The 21,772-nt window shown below is 35.6% G+C and overlaps 1 protein-coding gene across 5 annotated transcripts in view; it reads right to left on the bottom strand.

Annotated features, from left to right (window-relative positions):
* ARAP2 (ArfGAP with RhoGAP domain, ankyrin repeat and PH domain 2) overlaps nucleotides 1-21,772 on the bottom strand; it is a 174,509-nt gene that overhangs the window by 6,711 nt on the left and 146,026 nt on the right. For all 5 annotated transcript variants that reach the window (XM_046656447.1, XM_046656451.1, XM_046656450.1 and 2 more), the window contains 5 exons: nucleotides 18,924-19,063; nucleotides 10,557-10,639; nucleotides 9,444-9,479; nucleotides 7,444-7,507; nucleotides 1,124-1,258 (listed from right to left, as the gene is read on the bottom strand). In XM_046656447.1, coding sequence (XP_046512403.1) covers nucleotides 1,124-1,258; nucleotides 7,444-7,507; nucleotides 9,444-9,479; nucleotides 10,557-10,639; nucleotides 18,924-19,063 — 458 coding nt within the window. The remainder of the gene's footprint in view (nucleotides 1-1,123; nucleotides 1,259-7,443; nucleotides 7,508-9,443; nucleotides 9,480-10,556; nucleotides 10,640-18,923; nucleotides 19,064-21,772) is intronic.

Below are 21,772 nucleotides of genomic sequence, written 5' to 3'. Positions count from 1 at the left end.
TGACTCTTAGCCAATCCAGAATCTTAAAGTTCTAAGGAATCTACAGTTCTGCAGAGCAGTTTATTACTAAAAAACCTCTAAGTGCAGAACGGCAGGAGGGACAAGCTCTTGATTTCTTGGAGTCTTATATCTCCCCTTTGATTGCATCAGTGAGGAAACACTGAGTAGGCAACAAAGGAAGGAAACCCTGATTTTCAAAGCTTTTATCTTTTAGAGAAGAGGAATATTACGGTGGGATAAACAAATGTTCAAGGAAAGACAGGCATTGAGAAACATTTTTAAATAATCTGGTCACTAAATTAAAATGGCTTTAGTTCTTCAAAAGTTATTTCTGTTTGGAAAGCAAGAAATTCAAACAGCTTAATCCCAAACCTAGACTCTAAGAAGAAATAATATTTTTTACATGCTTTTCTTTTCGCTTTGAGGGACTCAACTAAGGTATTGAAACATGCATTAGTCTCAAAGTGTCTAACGAGTTTTGAGTGTAAACAGCCTATGTCCTTTCCTGAAGAGATTGAACTTCAAGTCAAGATTGATGCTGCCTATGTTCCCCCCTCCCCTCAAGGTGAAAAGGAAAACAAGTAGCAGCTTTCACGAAACATGCCAAATCTTCTTTATTGATGCTTAGGGGTCATCTTGCAGTTCCTTAAATTAACTGAGACATCCCATCAGTTCCCAAACCGGTGGAATTTGATTGCACTACTAGAAAGTCTAGTTACCATGGCTCCAGACATATTCTGCCATGGGCTCATTCTAAGGATGTTAGAAGTGAACTTGTAAGACTAATTTGAGACTGTAATTTTACCACCACAACTTCTGTATATATATTTAAAATTGCCTTGCTACTTTAGGGATAAGAAAATAAGTGGTATTGTGAAATTTAATTGGGTAGTCAATGACATTATTAAAACTAATCATTTAAGGGAAGTTAAAAAATATAAAATTTCAAGTGTGGCATAGGGCTACTAATGTTTTTTTGATAGATGTGATTTTATCATGCTTTTCAAAGTGATGATTGCTGTGCTTTTGAAGCCAATGAAATAATTAATGCACTTATAATCACATTAAGATATAAGAAAACAAATGCTATAATTAATATAAAACAAATAAAATCCTAACCTACCTCAATATTTCTCTGGGCTTGGGCTGCATCTTTCTCATGCTGGATGGGAATTAGAGGCAAACCTCCAATTTTCGGGTTTTTCGTTATAGAACGTTTTCTTTCCTTTCCAGCTGGTGGCCGTATGTCATTTTCATGCTGTGGAAACAAAATTTCTTGCTGTTGGTGTGGATTTTATTATGTGATACTCCATGTTATATATAGTCACTTGGCTCCCCTTCCATATATCCAAATCAAATGATCTGCTTTCCATGAAAATGCCATTTGTAATTATGATGACGACTCTGGCGGCCACATCGCTCCAGGATGTAAAATTCTTAAGTGAACCGAGCTTTGAGGTCTCAGTTCAATTTCTAAGTTTCAAATACATGCCTTCTGTACTACTTATCAAACCAAAAGGGGAAAATATTTAAGGAAACTGGCAAATCTCTTTGTGAGAGAAAAATAACACATTTGTCTACATTTTTAGGCCCTGTAATCAAAGTAACTACGTATTCATTTTCTCTCTCCTCCAAAGATGACTTTAGTATAAAAATAATTTGACCTTATATGCCCGAAGTGAGCCTAAGGCATGGCTACCAGAAAAATTAGCCTTATTTTATGACCTTTTGAAAAATGTTACTTTTTCATCAAATTGGATTCTAAAGAAATGTTACCTTGTACACAGACGTTTATAGTGAAAATCACTGTAATCACAAAATCACAACAGAGAATGTGGCACATTTGTTTTCAAATTATTGACTACATACTCTGGCCACTGAGCAATTATAGATATGACTGGAGAAAAGTTAATTTTGCAACGGGAAGAAATATCCACACGTAAAAACATAAGCTCTTGAGTGATAAATCTTTGAGATATACATATAAAGACAAATCTTTAAAGAATTTTTCTACTCCTCAGGGTAGATTAACTTTTTAGAAGTTGGGAAAAGTGAATTGATTTTCAGATAACAATCTATGAAAGAAATACAGAACACCAAGTATAAAACGAGAAGCTTACAGATGTTATGATGAAATGAAAACCATTTGGTAAACTATATAACTAAATGTCTACTCTTTCTTTTCCTCAAGACTCAACAGGTTCTTGTTCTTATGTTGAAATTAGTATTTTAATGTAGTGTTTTATAGCAAAGAACTCATTTCAACAAATACTGACTGTGTAGTACACATTATATAACAGTTAATTTATATTGTGGGGCATACTGCTAGACTTTGTGCTTATTAATATACATATATTATCTAATTTCTCAAAGACCCTACAGTGTAGGTCCTATTATTACTAGATTTAGTGTATACACATCAGGTCAACCATTGAATTTTAGTGAAGTGTTTACTTTGGGTCAGCAAATCTAGAAAGGTAGATTATGCAGTATTTCAGAGAGAAAGTTACAGGCTTCATAATATTATTTTTATGTCAAGGTCCCAAACTTGGTAAAAATAATTTTGATATTATTATAAGTGGGATGTTCCCAACAGGTAAAGCTAGGAGAAAACTGGCTGGGAAGAAATTAGGTAACCCTATGAATTATGCATACACTTTTATTTACTGTATAGAACATGTGCTCAACGATATTTTGAGGAACCTAAGAGCAGATGCAGTTTTGAAACACATATTTCTTTTTCTGAGATGATATACAATGCTGTGAATACCAGCTAATTATGTCTCACTGTATTGATCCAAGAGGTATTTTTCCCAATAGCAGAAATCATTAGATTTAAGTAATATGTTCTGACAACATTTATAATTACATATAAGTGACTTCAAAAGTCATACAGCATGGATCATATATACCTGAGGATCATACTTACATTATTATAACCAATGATCACACCCCAAAATCTTCATTTCTGCCTCCCACTTTCTATTTTCTTTCCCTACAGCTTTACTGAGGTATAACTGACAAAACTGTAAGATATTTAAAGTGTACAATGTGATGATTTGATATATGTATACATTATAAAAGGATTCTGAACTCCATCAAGTTAACACATCCATCACCGCACACATTTATCTTTTGAGGAGGGGGGCGGTAAGAACACAAGTTCTACTCTCTTAGCAAATTTAAATTATACAATATGGTATTATCAACTGTAGTCACTAGGTTATACATTAGATCCTCAGAATGTATTCATCTTGCAACTGAAAGTTTATACCCTTTTACCAAATTTTCTCTATTTCCCCAATCCCCCAGGAACTACTCTCTGTTTCTATGAGTTCCACTTTTTTTTAGATTCCACATATAAGTGATACCATGCAGTATTTGTCTTTTTATGTGTGGCTTATTTCATTTAGCATAATGCCCTCCAGGTTCATCCATGTTGTCGCAAATGACATATCTTCTTCATTTTAAAGGCTGAATAATATTCCATTGTTTATATATGCCACATTTTCTTTATCCAGTCATCTGTTGACAGACTCTTAGGTTGTTTCCATACCTTGGTTACAGTGAATAATGCTGCAGTGAACATGCTCTCACTTTCTGACCTTGATCTCTCATCTTTCCAGCTAACTTAATTTAGTTTCATTCACTCTAAGTATTTTTTAGACTCCTTGAGACCTTCAATCCATTCTCCACTACCATTCTACTTTCCACATTTTTTCCCACTTCCTTCATAGCCTGGCTTAGATTTCACCGTCAATCAGTCTACGCACCTCCTTGTAAATATCTTCAGGTCCTGTGCTCCTTCTCCCTCCATCACACTTGCCTGGCAAAACCCCAAACCTAGTTAAACCCAATTCTACTTACTCTATGGGTGCCTAGCAATTGATAGAGAAAAAAAAAATAGAAGATCACTCTGGGGATTCATCTCACTTTAAACTTAACTTTCAAGTGAGCACTCAGCATTCCCCTGACGTTCTAGTACACTGCCACTGGCTTCCTCGCTCTGATTATTTCTCATCTTTTACTCTGCCCCTACACTTCTAATATCCCTACGTGACTCACATGTGGTGACCTCACTGATCTAATTTTAAAACTTATTATTAACCATTCCATAATTTCATTTTCCCACCATAAAATGTACCATTATCTCTGCATCTGTAGCCATACGTTAGGCTCCCTTCTCTTCCAATCAGTATTTGTTCCGACGACAAATAACTTTTCTCCAAACATATCTATAATTGCTCAGTGTGCCAGAATATAGAGTCAATAATTTGAGAACAAATGTGCCACACTCTGTCATACAGTGATTCTTTTCAGGAATGATGAACAAATGTGCACTTGCTCATATTGCTTCATGTCTGCTCAGGGCCTCTTCTGGCTTAATAATCTTTCCCCTCCTCTATTAAATTTTTCTTCCAATTACTGGATTGTCTCCAGCAGCATATATGCCAAGTATACACTCTCCCATCTTAAAGACAAAAAAATAAAAACCCCAAAACCTACCCTGACCTCTTGTTTCTATCTAGACACAGCCTCATTTGTCTATATAGCAAATTCCTTCATAGAATTCTCTATACCCATCACCTGGTTTTCTTCTTTCCTCAACCCTTCTCATGTCTTTTGCTGTTTTTTTCTTTTCTGTTTGACCTTTAAAGTTTGGAATGTCCCAGGGCTTATTTGTCCTCTCTCTCTCTTCCTATACTCCCCCCTTCTTTCTCATTTTATATTCTCATTCTTTCTTTCTCATTCTCTTTCCCTATTCTTCTCTCTCATCTCACCCAATCCTCCCATAGCTTTCAATACAATCTAAATCCTGACTTCCCCCAAATTTATATTTCAGCCTCAAACTTCTGCCTCAGGTTTTGATCCATGCATGCAACCTGCTACTCAGCATATTCATATGTATGTCTAATACACATTTCAAATTTTATGTGGCCAAAACAGAACTCTCAATTTTCTTCTGCATCTCTGATAACGTCGCTTACACTTGCCAAGTGCTCAAAAAACTAGGACTCTTCCTTGATTTCTACTCCTTTTCTCAAACTGCTATAGCCAATCAATCTGCAAGTCTTATTAGTTCTACCTTCAAATATTCTTGAATCTGAATATGTCTTGCCAGACCCACTGTTATCATACTAGCCTAAGCTGACATCTTCCACACAGCTGTTCTTCCTGCTTCCATCTTTGATTCCTACAGTACAGCCCCAACAAAGTAACCAAAATTATTATTTTTCCAAATAATATAAATCTGATTATATCATTCCCTTGCTTACCACGCAAACTCCTAAACTGGGACTACATGAGCTGTCTCCTGCCTGCCTCATCTCTTATATCCTCTCTCACATACACCTCCAAGATGCTCATGGAATAAGCCAAGAATATGACATTCCAGGACCTTGTACTTGCTGGCCCCTATTCCTGGATTCTCCCCACCTCCTGCACACATGCATGACTCACTCCCTCATTTCAGACAGGTCTCAGCACACCTGTCAGGTACTCAGAAAGGCATTCCCTGAGAACCTTTCTCAATCAGTGCTCTTCCTTCCCTCAGTCACACTGGCTTTCCTTTCCCTAGCTTATTATTTATTTTATTTTATCCCACTAATATCTATTTGAAATTTTATCAGATTACTTATTTATTTTGTTCTCTCTTTTGAATTTTACAAATACTGAGTATGGAGTTTGTAAAAGGCATTGGGTTCTGGATGCAGATATACATATGGGTCTACTAAGACTGACAAGAGTCCCTCCTCTCATGGAGTTTGTGTTTTAGTAGGAAAGACAGACACGAAAAATTTAAATACACACATGCTTTTTAATTAGCACTATAATGCTATAGGATAGTATAGGATGGTAAGGGTTCCCAGATCATGAAGGTCTTATGGGTTTGAAGGTCAGGGAAAGTTTCTCTGAGAACGTGACATAAAAGCTGAAATCTACAGGACTTTTGAGGCAGAGATGAGCACGTGGATGGATATTAGAAAAGTATTCCAGGCACCAGAAAGAATTCATTGTAAGGGGCCTCACTGTTCACTAGTGTGAGAGAGAGAGTGTGTGTGTGTGTTTTAATATATATATTAACATTTGCTACTTTCCTGTTTCCCTATGGAGGTGAACCTTTAAATCCTTAAATCAGAAAGGACCTTTGTGTTTATCTTAATCCTAAGAAGTGGAATGAACAGAGGAAAGGTAATTGGGCCGAGTCTCTGGGGCCAAGACAACCAAGGATAGGTAAGAAGGGATAAATAACTTGGCCATGAGAGCAACCTCTGTTTCCTGGCTATTTATATCTTGCTTTCCGACTGCGAGTCTACTGACTTCAATTATAAGAAAAGAAATATCAATTTAGTTGTGCCATAAATACTGTACCAGTTTTCAAGTCCACGGTTCCAATTTTACTAAAATACTTCAAATGTAGTTTTTTTAAAGTAGGACTTGAATATCTGAATTTTTAAAAAGTCACAAAAGAGAAGAAAAGTCTCTAAAAGTTAGCAACCAGTATTTTTCAGCAAATGTATTCCCAGGTAGTAATAGCAGGGTCAGGCTGAGAAGAGCAGTGTTTATTAACCACTGGAAAGGTTAATAAATTAAATGAATAGAGAAAATGGTTTTTAAAACAAATAAAGACCAGATTTTGGGGTGAATTAACTTCTCACTTATAAGAGAAATAGGGAAGTACATCCTTAGTAATAAAGAGTGTCAACTTAATCGTTACCAGTGAATTTCAATGCTCTTGTGGGAAGCATTGCTGGGAATTCAGCTAGATAAGGTTGGGGGAAAAAAACCAATACTATTAGTGGGACTCCTTAACCGTTCCCCAAAAGAGTAAGTCCTCCTTACAGAGGAAACTAAATGGGGAATTGAGTACAGGTGGCGGCCTCTGATACCCTGGGTTAAACCACTAAATGTTCAGTCCTAAGCAAATGATGGAACCTTTGATAACCTTTACTCCCTCGTCTATAAGCAATGTCATGTACAGTTTGTTACAAGGACTACATAAGTTAACTCTTTTGAAGTATCTAGCACACAGTAAGTATTGAAGAAATCGGTTCTTGTCCTTGTTCCTGGAAAAGCAGAGGTGCGGAGAGTAGGAGGCCATAAGGGGACAAGAAGGAAAATAGCACATTTTCTAAACAAAGATTAATGCGGGACCCTGGTAGGATGGCAGCTTAGACAAGCTCCTCTTTCTTACAGTACTACCGTCTTGAAGCAACACACCTCTCCTAAGCTAAGGAGCTGCAGGGCTGGCAAAAAGAAGACTCCACAAAGAGAGAAGATTGTCTTTCAAAGAGTAATGGATAAATCTGGATTCTCAAATATTTAAAAAATATGAATGAGAAAATAAAGGTATACACACAAAAACTCGGATTCTTTGAAAATCACCACCACATTTCCTATAGGTCGTTACACTTTACTGAATAGTTGAAAAAGATATCATACCTGGGCAATAAAGATACTGGCCATCCACTCCATCTGACTTTGTAAACTATCACAACACAGGTGCCTGCAAAATATGTTTACAATTTAAAAAGACAATGGAATTCTCCAGAGTATTTAGTGATTAAGTGATCAGAAAGTTCTTTAGGCTTCTCCTAATTAATGACTCAATGCAATCAAAATGCAAGTATTTCAGTACGAGTTGCTTCAGGCTTCTGTTAAGCGTACAATATCAAAATAATAGTGTAAATATGTTAAACAAAATACAGCTAAAGGCTTTGGTAACTGCTGAAAAATGATCAGCAATATTTTTGGAAAAGCCGAAAGGTCAACGTCATTTGTTTTTTCAGATACATGATGTAAAACCATCTCCGAGCCTAAGAAGAAAAGTATGTGCACATTTTCTTAAGAGCAGATTTTTCAAAAAGGCTTAGACGGTCTCCATCATTACGATTATAAACGTTAACACTCACAAGACTCATGAAAAATGAACTAAATGAAAAACCACTGCATGCCCGACAACACTGATTCAGTGACCTTTCATTGAAAACTTACATAAAACAAAGACCTTGCCTTCAAGGTTCACATAGTCTATTAGGGAAGCCAGGCATGTAAACAAATAAATTATAACATGGTGAGAAAAAGAGTAAAGTTAAACACAAACAGAGAAACAGCACACTTGGGGATGAGGTGGAGGTTGTTTTCTGGAAGAGGAAAATTTTGCAACTGATGTTAGAGTGGTACAATGGACATTTCAATATAATTATATTTTTTATATTCCTGTATTATAAGTAATTTGGAAAAAATGTTAAAACCAAACTTGTAAAAAATTTTTGCTTCCTTCATTAGATTCTCAGGAAAATACTTTCCCTTCCCATTGCCATGTCTAAGAAAACTGTTCCCTCTGCAAATCATTTTAATTATGCACTTCTGTGTACAAAATACTGCAGATGCAAAGAAGAAATAATGATTTGAGATGAGAGTTATTTGATAAGATTTTTGGGGCATTTGAGCCACGGTGTGAATGAAAAATAGTAGCTTAGTCAGCCAGATCCGCAGGAAGAGGATGGAAATGATGAGGGGAGCGAGCAGCATATGGTGTAGAAGACGGTTCAGGAAAGGGACCACATACATCAAACAGGTAGATATGAAGCAGCAAAGAACGCAGGGTGAATGAAAGACAGAATAGTGTTTTTTTATTAAGTAAAAAGGGAAAATTGTGGGAGATAAAGCTGACGGAGCCCCATATTAAAGGGCCTCGCATGCTGTGCCAACTCTCTTGTACTTTATCCTGCAGGTATAGGATTCACAGAAGAGTTTTAAAGAAGGAAAGAAACGTGACATACTTTAGAAAGTCTCTTTGGTGGCTGGGAGGCGAATGTACTAGAAAACAAAAGCAAAGTCAGAGGCATGAAGAGAACTTAGGACTTCTGGAATAATCCAAGTAAATGAATGAAGGGACGGCCCCAAGGATAGAGGGCATGGGTGGAACAGAGAGAGAATTTTGAGGCAGACTGGGTACGGCAGAGTGATGGATTAGACACATGCGCACGAGGGCGGAGACATCTAGTACAGCCTTCAGGAAGAGTGTCTAGATCCCAGTGACATCAATGGAAACACTACTTTTACGGAAAGAACAGGTTTAGATCAAGATTTTTTTTTTAACTGAGTTTTGGCTACTTCTTATCCTTTATTTAAAACTGAATTTTGTCTCCTTATCCCACAAAAGCTGGAATTCCACACTCATATAAAAGTAGGAAGAAATCAGATGTAGTTTCTCTTAAGAGGCATTGGCAAATAGGATACATGGGATTGGAAGGGACCCAAACCCTGAAGCAAATCTATTTTCCTCTTCTTAGACTCAGAGTATTTAGAAAAGATTTTAGTTTCACTTCGGTGAAACATTTCATGACTGTCAATCTATCTGCCAAATAATAACATTATTTGTTTACTGAAGTTATCATCAATACATCAAATACAAAAATTGCCAGCTGTTAACTTACCAGTGATGTTTTTCAGAATATGCTGTCAATCCCCAACTGCATCACATGGGAAAAAAACACACATGAATAAAATGACAAATTAATTATGACAAATTAAAAATGACAAATTTTACAAGACTGAAAACAGGATTAGCTGTTAAGGAGGTGATATTCAATAGTGGGAATGCCTAATAGAATAGATATCCGGACGTGAATGATAAATGTTGAGGGATTTGGCTACAAATGTTCACTGAAGGGAGACAGGGAAGGAGTCTCTTTATGTTAAGAAGCAGAGGAGGAAATCTCTCAGAAGATACTCCTGGCGGAGTAATGACAGATGTCTAGGAAAATGGCCAAAATAAGATAATATACATATTGACCTACTGATACTGTGAGAAATTAAAGAATGTGCCAATTGCAACACAAGTATATGTGCTTGGCTTAGAAACTAAGCATGCAGGCAAAAGTGAGGACATTTTCAGTAACAGAATCTTAAACTATATACAGTTCATTAAAATGAGATTTCACAATATTAAGTATTAGTGCAAACATTAATTAGCTAATCAAAGTAATTTGTGATAAGAAAGTGTGGTATACACCAAATGCCGGGATGATTCAAGTATTAAGAGGAACATAATGCATAAGAGGGGTCCATTTCCTCTTTACCATCTACATGCCACTGGTTTACTACCCAATTCAGCAAAGCAAAAAGGGCAAATTATATAGCCAGGCATCAGGAGGCTGGAGGGCAGCATTTGACTTCCTGTATGTAGACTTCCCTGGAACATCCTTATGTCCCCATGCTGTGACTGATGAAGGGACAGGATATGGAGAAACCCATGTGTTTCCCAGTACACACGGCCTTCTAGGGATTTCTTACTTTACATGAAGGAGATGCAATCACCCAGGAACTTGACCTTTGTTAGTCTGAGTGGGAATTGCATCCCTCCATATTTCCATGTGCAAGTTTCCTTGGTCTGCGATAGGTCCCCTGCCACATGTCTGTGGCAACTTAAGGAATGTGTCTAAAACTTAATTTATAAAAAGTTAGACTAATGCCACTGGTCCCTAAATCCTTGGACATATGTGCCTGTAACTTTTTCTTTTCAACAATCCTTCCCTCTCAAACTTTACCTCGTGGGAGGCTTCATCTTCTTTTTCACTCCAAGATAAAACTTCATTGAACTGAGAGAAAACATTCTGTCATATTTACTACTCTGTAAGAAAAACAAAATAATTTGAAATTTAAGAGATTTTTATAAATATCCTTACATTTTCCTTGAGTGTTAATGACTGAGTTTAAAATTGTTTAGTTTCTCCAATATTTCATGAAACATTTTACCAAGATTTTAGTAAATGAAGATTGTTTTGATTACAATGTTTTAAATTTAAATAGATTTAAATTTAAAATTAAATAGATTTAAAAATATATATGTATGTTTACACGTGTGTATATGGATGTACAAACACACATACACAGGTCAATAATTCTTTATTCAAAACACCTGGGACCAGATGTGTATCAGAATTGATAATTTTTCAACTTTTTCATATTTTAAAAATATAATGCAATGCATGTGCAATATGTTATGTAACTCTACCACACCACCAGTGTTGTCTGGGGTAGCACCCTCTGTTCAAATATATTCACAATTCTGTACTGAAATGCATGACATTTCATACAGTGTGAGATAAATAAATGTTATAAATATTGTTACGGACTGAATGTTTGTATCCCCTCAAATTCATATGCTGAAATCTAATGTCAAACGTGACAGTATTTGGAGGTGGGGCCTTTGGCAGATAATTAGGTCATGAGGTTCCAGCCATCATGAATGGGATTAATGCCCCTAAAAGAGGCCATAGAGCCAGCTTGCTCTCTTTCTGCCACGTGAGGATACAGGGAGAAGTCAGCAGTCTACAAGCAAGAAGAGGGCTCTCCCCAGAACCTGACCAAGCTGGGCACCATGATCTTGGACTTCCAACTTCCAGAAGTGTGAGAAATAAATTTTCTTTATAAGCCACTCAGTCTATTGTACTTTGTTATAGCAGCCCAAACTGACTAAGACGAATATCTTCATTTTGGTCTGGGTCAGGTGTTGCCACCAAATGAGTTACGATTTTTTGTAGTTTTTTGGAGTTCATAATTATGGCAAACAGACTGTGAGCCTGTATGGAGACATAATGAACTATCTCAAATAGCCATATTAATGAAAATCTTCACTAATAATTTATGAAAGTAGACAAAAAATTTACATTTGGTCTGGATAATTACATATTCTCCATACACATCCCAACGCCGTTGTCTGAGATTAATATTTAAAAAATGTTAAATCCTTGAACAGAGACCATCAGGAAAGTTATCCGACAGAGGCAACACTTGAATCATTACACTGTAATTTAAAAGCTTAATATCAAACCAAACATATTTTATTATTTATCCTTGGATACCCTGCAACAGATTTTATAAAGATAACAGCCACGGAAATAACTATTAACACTGATAACCTAAAAATTCTCAGGGAAATCTCTTGTTTCAAACTGGTAGGCAGATAGCCTTTATAGCTAAGCAAGGGTCTTGGAATCATAGAGACCAGGTAAGTATAGTAAGCATACAGGAAATTGCAGCAATTATTATTATTATAAAGTTAGAACACATTACTTTGGACAAAGGGCAAGATAGACAAATTGTCAGGGCCCCAGGACAATGCGCAAAAACCCATTTAGCAAACATGTAGCTCAAATCAGTACTAAGTTCTATAAAAGTTAAACTATTACTATGAAGTCTTTTCTTTATGAGAGCAGTCAAATTTGAAAAGTAAAAGGTGGATAATATGTATACAAAATTAAAACGTGTTTTCCACATAGAAAACAGGTTAGGAAAATATGGAGAAAATATATAGAGAAAAAAGTAAGCACACAGAAGACCAGGAATAATGCTTTGATGACCAACGGGCAGAGGCCGTTGATAAGGCCTGGAATTTACATGGTGAATTTACTCCTACTATTATCAATGTTTGCTCTTATTATCATGATGAATAATTTAAAAAACATATTTCGGACATTTATTTTTCTTATGGCCAGATTTCTAGAAATGGAGTCACTGGGTCAAAGGATAGGAACATGATTAAAATTTTGACTAACCTGACAGGATACATTTACTTACAGTTGAGCACATATTTGTATATTTGCTAGCGATCTTCAGTTTTGATTTGGTCAACAATTTATCCATATCTTATTTGTTTGCTTTAGTTCTTTATATATGAAATACGAAATTGCTTTGTCTTTTTAGGGGAAATATTCTACTCAAATTTCTGTTTTTTCACTGTTTACTCAATTCCATGGCCATGTAGCTTGAAGGATTGCTATTTTTAAAGTTTTAATTCTTTTGTCAATCTGGAACATATATTTTACATATAACATTGATGAGAATTTAAATTGAAATTTTTTTGTGAAAAATTATCCCAGCCCTATTTATTAAACAAAGCTTTCTTTAGATATACATTTATGATGGCATATTGATGAAAAATAAATTCTAATATACAATTAAGTCTTTTACCTGACTTTATGGTACCATTGCTCTCTGTTTTTATAGCAGGATCATATTATCTAAGATATTTTAGTTTTCTTGTACACCTTTATATTGTGTTGGGAAATGCTTCACAATTATTTTACTTTTATGCCCCCAAAACGTTTGCAAGCATTCTTATGTGTTTACCCTCTCAGGTGAATTATCAAAGCCTTTTTGCCAAGCTCAAAAAATAATTCCCTTTGGGGGCTGGCCGCGTGGCCGAGTGGTTAAGTTCGCGCGCTCCGCTGCAGGCGGCCCAGTGTTTCGTTGGTTCGAATCCTGGGCGCGGACATGGCACTGCTCATCAAACCACGGTGAGGCAGCGTCCCACATGCCACAACTAGAAGGACCCACAATGAAGAATATACAACTATGTACCGGGGGTCTTTGGGGAGAAAAAGGAAAAAAATAAAATTAAAAAAATAATAATTCCCTTTGGAATTTTGAAAAGAATTACATCAAACCTATAAATCACTATTAGTAGACTTTACACAAATTTCCTTTATTTCTATCAGTAAAGTTCTGTAGTTTTCTTCAAACAAGCCTCAACTTCTTATTAGGGTCATTTTCTGGTAGATTATATGTTTTGTCGTCTTACTCCAACAGAGGTCTGGTTTTGGGGTACTGATTTTTTAGCTTGCTACTTTACTGAATGTTAAGGAATTTGAACTCTCTAATATGGAACAGTGAGGCAGCTTTGTAGGGCAGTGAGTATCCCAGATAGGAAAGAGTTAAGGAGAGGAGAACTTAAAAACGTACACAATAGAGGCAATCCTGGCCTCCTGGGTCAGAGTCAAATCAATTTCAAGTGAGGTGAAAGTCCCTCCTTGTAGTCAGCCTGCTGTCCCCTTGAGTCCCAACCCAGGCAGCAGAGTAGGGTGAGAGGCAGCGATTCCAGCAGTTTGGGGAAATGGGGCTTGCATGTTCGAGAATGAGGAGCCCTGTGCCTGAACCAGGCAGTCCCCACTCATGCAGGCCATTGCTAAGTCCTGCACTGCCTACATTTTGGTACTTTTGGGAATAGACTGAGAGTCCTAAGTAATGCAACTCATTCTCAAGCCACTCCTGACATGAAAGCTCGTTACTTTATACCATATCCTGTCCCAAAAGAACACAAATGATGTAATTTGAGAGGAGATCAGCAATAGTGGAAGGAAATCTTTTTAGTTTCAATCTTTAAACTGCATATGCATAAAGAGGAACTATAAGGATCCTAATGGAAAGTTCTATAAAAAGAAATCTCATTTGGCAAGAAAACTTTACTCTTGGCTTATTACAACTCTCTCTTTTGCTATCTGTATTTTCTGGATAATTTCTTCAAAAAGTTCAATATACTGGAGAGTTATAAAGTCTGTAATATACTGCTTCAGGCACTATATTTTAAAATAAAGTTTTTAACTAAGCCAATTAAATTAGTGTGCTTAAAAAATTATTCTTGTGGCTAAAAGGCATTTGCTTATCAGTGCATGCAACTTTTAACCACCCCCCCTTACTCATTTGCTTTTTTTTCACACCATTAACAGTGTAATGGTAATATTCTTTGAAACTTTTCACCTTTTATGTAAATCAAGTCTGAAAACATTTTAATTAACATTTTCCGTGCACGGAAAATTCTCAAAACAAAATATATCTTCCCCTGTGTATTATCCTAATTTGTTGTTAATGAGCATTCATAAATTATCTCTAATTAACACAGAGTCTCTTTAAATATACTTTCCAATTTGTAATTTCTACTCCCTTCTCAGTAAATCATTTTCTAAATATATACAAGCACACATATATTAACGGCAACTGTCAAAACCAGAGCTAAATCTTTATTCAAATAAGTTAGGAGATTTTTACCATTGATTATTTACTGTAAAATCATCTGAAAAGTTAACATTGCCAATGACATGACTGTCACTAATAAAAGGGACAGACCAGCAACACGAAAAAATAACCAGCAAAACAAAATCACGTGCTAAAAATAACAGTAGTTTGCGTTCAAAGGAAAACCTTAAGTCTCTCATCTGCTGGCCTTAATGTGCAAACTAAAGTATCAGTTGCATTAATTCTGATAGATGTACAAATACAACTTTCAAACACTTCATAATTAGACTATAATTTCCTATCCTGAGGTCACTGTGATAAAACAAAATGTGTTCAGCATCCTTAAAGAGCACGCTCTTTCTGACAAATACTCTACGATCTCACTTATGTGTAGAATCTAAAGGTCAAATCCACAGAAGCAGAGAGTAGAATGGTGATCACCAGGGGCAGGGGAGTGGAGGACATGGAGAGATGTTGGTCAAAGGGTACCGTTTCACTTATGCAGAATGAATAAGTTCTGGAGATCTAATGTACAGCATGGTGACTGGTGAATACTACACGGTATTCATGAAATTTACTAATAGATTTTAAGTGTTCTCACCACACACACACAAAAAGATAACTATGTAAGGTAACGGCTATGTTAATTAGCTTCATTATAGTAATTACTTCACAATGTATACGTATATCAAAACATCATGTTGTGCAGTGTAAACATACACAATTTTTATTTGTCAATTATACCTCAATAAAACTGGGGAAAAAAGAAAATATTTCAATTGTCAAAAAAAAAAGCACTGTCTTTCAGACAAGCTCTCTAAACTATCAGTGTCTACCAGTTTATGTGAATTATCTTAGATTGAGCAGGATGATCCTTTCAAAAGATACATATTCTTAAAACAGAACATATTCTGTTAAGGGATATGAGATTCCTTCTCTCACTTACAAAAACAATCGATCTGAAAAAGTCAATTTTCCATGAACAGACTTCCTTGTGGCAGATTTCTAAATTTACACGAGCTTGGGGGAAAACATCATAAAAACTGAACTGTATAGATTGTCATATTTGAAAATATTTGGTACCGTTTAAATGAAAAAGGCTTATCCTCTTTAAGTAAAATTCTGTCAGCGAAAACAATGCAGAATTATTGTTTCTTTCGTAAGTCCGTGCATAGAGCTTTTGGAGTCAGACACCTAGGAATGAGTTCTCACTGTCACTTACTGGCTATGTTAGCTTGGGCAAGTTATGTAATATCTTGGTAGGCTCCATTTCTTCAACTGTAAAGTGGGAATAATAATAGTATCAATAATATAGGGTTATTGTAAAGATGAGATAATCCAAGTGAAATGTATAGAACTCTGCTTTTCATAAACACTTGAATGTTACTTGCTGCTATTATGACTGCACTGTTATTACTGTGACTAATGATTACTAGTTTTTTTCTAGCAATGTTCTGTTGCTACACAATGGAAGTGTCGGTTGCTTAAAGAGACTAAAAAACTCAGGTTGGTTTTCAAATACCCTGAGCGGACATCCAACTACAAAAGTGGCCCATAATGAACGTATTACGTATATAGGAGGGTAAGGATCAAGGAAGGCAGTCTAATGAAGGTCAAAGTGGGTGACCCATTGAAGAAAATCAAACAAAATTCAGATTCAGTTCTAGAAGCCTAGAATAATCAGCCGTGAAGTCCAGCATTTTCTTGATGAACACAAACCTAAAGTTTGTGTAACCTTAAAATCTGATGTGTTCAGTTCACACAACCCCAAATTCTTATGTACCTTTATTTCTGCAAACTCCACTCTTCCTCTACTGAAAAAATAGAAGAATGATAATAAACAATAACAATCACTTGGTACCCAGACAGGCTCCCTGCTGGGTCTATCAGACGGAATAACAAGGTAGGAGTTCAAGTAGGATATACAAACAGCTCTCTGAATAGAGGGATGAGGACTGCAGAATTCGGAGCTGTCTTATTAGCCTCCTGCCTGGGCTTCCATTGTCCTTGAAGAAAGTGAATATGAGATGTATCCACAAAGTAAGAATGCTACTAAGATTTATTTATGCCCACATGCAGGCTTCCCTGCTGGAGGAACATGCAGGGAAAGAGGTCAAAGCGTGAGGAGAGATCCACAGAGGTCACAACAAAATGGGGCCGCAGAGCTTTGGAAGGCTGCTTCAAGATTCATTCTTCCTAACACGTTAACAGATGTTACCAGCCTGATCTTTCTTTGTACATCTCCACAACAGAACATAATGAATTGCTACACACAGTAGGCAAGGCATGTTTACTCAAGTGAATTTTATAATTCAATATAAAGAGGTGTCTCTAGGTCCTGCAGTCATTCTATATTTAAAATAATTGCATGGGTATTGCTTGAATCTCAAGGAAGTAGAGATGTTACTGTATACACCCATGTAACCACCACCCACCACTGGACAGACAATATCCATTTTTAACATCTTAGAAAGTACCCTATTGACTCTATCTCCTCAAAATTCCACAGCAAACTTTCTCCACACCCCAGGCAAACATTTTCTGACTTTTATCACCATAAACAGTTTTGCTTGTTCTCAGATTGCTTATGAACAGGCTCATGTGGTACTGTTTTGTGTTGAGTTTTTGCTCAACAAGGATTTGAAGATTCAACCGTGTTGTTGCTTGCATTAACATTCACTTATTTTTGCTGCTGAGTAGTATTCCATTGTATGAATATGTCATTCTCCTATTGATGGACATTTGGAATGTTTCCAGGTTGCAGCTTTTATGAATAAATCTGCTTATGAACATTCTTGAACAAGTGCTTTTGTGGACATGATACCTACATATAGAGCTGCCAGGTCATACATGAAGATGTATGAATAGCTTTATTTAAAAAACTACTAACAGTTCTACACAGTGTTTGTGTGATTTTACCCTTCCACCAGCAATTTATGAGAGTTTTAGTTAAGCAACATCCTTGTCAACATTAGGCGTTGGCACTTGTATGATTTTAGTCATATCAATAGGTGTATAATAGTATCTTGGGGTTTTAATTTGGACTTCCCTGATGACTAATGATGTTGAGCACCTTTTGGTTCAATGGCTTATGCCAATGGCTTAATGCCATTCCTAGGTCTTCCCTTATGTAGTGTCTGTAGTGTCTGCTTCATACTTTGCCCCACTTTTTATTGGGTTGTCTTTTTATTGCTGATTTGGAGGAGTTATTTACAATCTGGATGTGAGTCCTTTTTCAGATATATGTACTATGAGTATATTTTTTCGCTCTGGAACTTGCCTACTCATATCTTAGCAGACTCACTTGATGAGCATGCTATTATTACCATATACATACATATATAGAAAATGGCTCACTGTTTAAAAAGAACTTTTGCACATATTCTTACTTCAGCATTAAAACAATCTGGCATGCAGGACTCACTATCATCATCATATTATAGATTCAGAAATTGAGGTTGAGAGGTTAAGTACTTATTCATACAACCAACTCAGCGGATTAGAGATTTTCTGATGCTAAGTTCAGTATTCTTATGGCTGCATTGCTTATCTACCCTCTCTTTTTCATCTCTACTTCCCCTGTCCATTCCACAATTCTTTAACAAAAGCTTTTAGGGAATTCAAACTTATAGAAATACATCAATAAGATTCAATTAATAAATATGATGTTACAGGAGTCAACCCAGTCAAAGGTATAGAAAGTATATAAGTCAGATTTATTTTAACTTTTCGGTTTTGCCTTTTTATTTCACATTTTATTAATTTCCATTAGCTAAACTCAAGCCACATTTGCCTTAGGGCATGACACATTCTCTTGGCCAACTTTAGTGACCGAGATGCCAACTTATGTGCTAGCTTCTGTAACACATATTAGACTTTTCTTTAGGATTTAAGTCATTCTCTGCACTAAAACATGTGAGGTGCTCAGAAAGGCCATCTATGGAGGTCTTTCCTGTATCACAGAGTGCATTAATGTCATATTCCAGAGGCTGAAAGAAATCATCAGCTTACTATGCATTTTATTTACTACAGGTTTTGACTTCCAAGAGGGCTGAGAGAGGCATAAAATAAGAATGTTAACACTCACACAAAAATATACACATATTCAAATACACAAATACCTTCGGATCCTTGTAAAGAAAGAGATATCCATCGCGTAAAACAAAATACCGATCTTGAAACTTATTTCCAGATAGTATTTTAGATGGTTCTTCTTTGATTTTCAAGACTCCGTCTTTGATACTTTCCAGGGCCTTCCTCTCTGTAAAGTACAACATTACTTTTGTAAGTTAGGTGCATTTTCATTTATTTGGAATAAAATATAAAACCCTTCTATGTTCTCAGTTTGTATAATATAAAGTAATAAACTTGTTTCCTATCATTAAGAAGCTTATGGTTAATTTCTGGGAACACTATGTATCAGGAGAGTGTTGAACGAGTCATAGATCCAGTGACTCCATCTATTTATACCTATTTATAATTTACAGGCCTGCCTCTGCTGTCCCATTAGTTACTGCCTAATGAGCACTTGAACCATAGTTAGTCTCAAGTGAGATGTGCTGTAAGTAAAAAATATATACCAGATCTTGACGACTTAGTACCAAAAAAGTCAAAATACCACATTTTTATAATATTGATTACACGTTGAAATGATAATATTTTGGATACATGAGTTTGAATAAAATATTTCAGTAAAATTAATTTCACCTGTTTCTTTACATACACACTTTTAATACGGCTACTAGGCAATTTAAAATTACATAAGCTTGCATTATATTTCTTTTGAGTGGCACTCGTATAAACAATTCAATTACACAGGTAAAAAGAGAAATCTCTCCTGGAATTCTGACTTAGGAATCTAGAAATTCTTAAGGCATTAGAGAAATTCCTGTACATATGAAACAGGTGAGGGTAAAAAAAAAAAGGTAAAATTGCTGAAGTGGAGCATTTAACAATCATATTTCATCTTCAATACTGTCAGTGTCCCACACTTAGAAATCATTTCAACTAATTCTATTAAAAAACAATTCTTGGTAAGAACACCAAATTTGTATTTGTATAAATTTATCAATATTATCTCCAGTCCAAAACTTTCTCCTGGAAATCCAGACAATATTCAACTGACTACTTGAGAACTAAAGAATAGTGGAAAGAAAAAGACCTGAAGCCAAAGAGCCCTGACACGGTCATTATGGTGTCAACTTCTGCTTTTCCTGTCCAATAGGAGTAACAACACCTATCCTGCAGATTGTTGTGGCCCTCATATCAGATATGCACAAAAGATGTAGGGCGAGACGCTATATTAGGACTAGCAGCTTTAGCAATTTCATGGTATTAGGGTCATACAATTTTAAATACTCATGTATAGTTTCTGAAATTTACAAAATAATTTGAATGATTTTAGAAAGAATTCTTAGTGTTAAATCTAACAATCCCTTGGTTTGGAGAAAACCTTTACTTATTCAGCAAATAATAAATTGATGTTCACAATTATAATTGGCATAAGAAAACAAAAGTTAAAAAAATAAAAATAGTTCCTCATAACTCAAATAAGAGCAGAGAACAACTACTTGGAAGCAAAACCCCTCAGGATTAATCACGTCACTGATCCTAACCACAAACTAACAAGCAAAAGTAATTAACAAACCTCAAGAGTTTTCAGGATGTTACATACTGAGCACAGATAACATTCTTTTAATCACAGTATCATACTAAAATAAGTTCTTTTTAGGAAGTTTGTGACTTTAAAATAATTTCTGAAAAATGTTTTACTAAAATTTGTCTTCTGGTACAATCTCTTAACACAATTCCATATAAAAATATTTTAAATGATACTTATAGCTAACTAGCTTCTATTTTAATTAAAAATAGCACTTTTCCAATTAAAAGACTTGAGGGAAGACATTTTAATACAATTGGAAGATCAAGAAAAAAGAAACATTATACAAAATAGAATTCAGTGAAATTTATATCGCATCAATTCATTCATTTTTTCATAAAGTACTGAGGGTCTAGTATGCACTAGGTTCTAGTAATATATGATAAACTGGATAGACATGGTTTCTGCGCTTCTAGTACAGTGTGGGAGATCAAGAGTTAAACAAGGGCTAACAATGCTTGTACATCCTGATAGGAGAAGTATAGCAAGTGATTTAGAAAACATTTGGTGGGTTCAGCTGATTTAGAACAGGAAAGTAGAGAAAGGCATTTATAATATTGTCAGCTTAGAAATAGGTAAAACATTTCTAAAAGCACTAATTTGCAGTCAATTTGTGAGATATAGATTATTATATATTGTTTAAGCCAAATTCCATTCACACCTTCTGATTCTACCTTTTTCATTTAGACTTTTGTTCTAATTAATAAACATTTCAAATTTTACCAGTAAGAAATAATCATATGCCCAATGTCTAAGTAAATCATTTGTAGGTCAAAGAAAAAACAATCCCATGGAAAAAATCATTGTTTCTATCTTTGGGTGCATATTTGTTAAAATTTATTTTAATAATCATCGTATGTAACTGAGTTATTAGCTAAATCTTGGAGCACACACATTACTAAGGGACTCGAGAGGAAGGCTTTGAGGGGAATATATGTTGAGGAAGAGGGAAGGACAAAAAGAACTCTGAAATATGAAGTTCTATGATAAATATTAAGGACTCAAGAGAATTTCTAAAAGCTTTCACAACTAAAAGTCTGTCTGCTCTCAAAATGTTAAAATAAGTAGAAAAAAATACCCATCACTTAAGGGCCAAAATGAAGCTACATACTTTGAGGGACATCATGCATGACTCAGGGTATAACAAAATCCAGGGTATGAATTAAATGGCTTCCAATAATTCACTTTCCCAAACTTTTCCAGTATTACTTGGTTCCACAACTTTGGGGTACTTCACTCTTATACGTTCACTCACTTCACCTCATTCTGGGCAAAAAGCTTTTTAAGATATCTTGCTCCAGAAGAATCTGG

This window comes from Equus quagga, chromosome 3 (genome assembly GCF_021613505.1).
Source record: "Equus quagga isolate Etosha38 chromosome 3, UCLA_HA_Equagga_1.0, whole genome shotgun sequence".
NCBI lineage: Eukaryota > Metazoa > Chordata > Mammalia > Perissodactyla > Equidae > Equus > Equus quagga.
The sequence above is the reverse complement of the archived record's forward strand: the minus strand, read 5'-3'. Positions and strand labels throughout refer to the sequence as shown.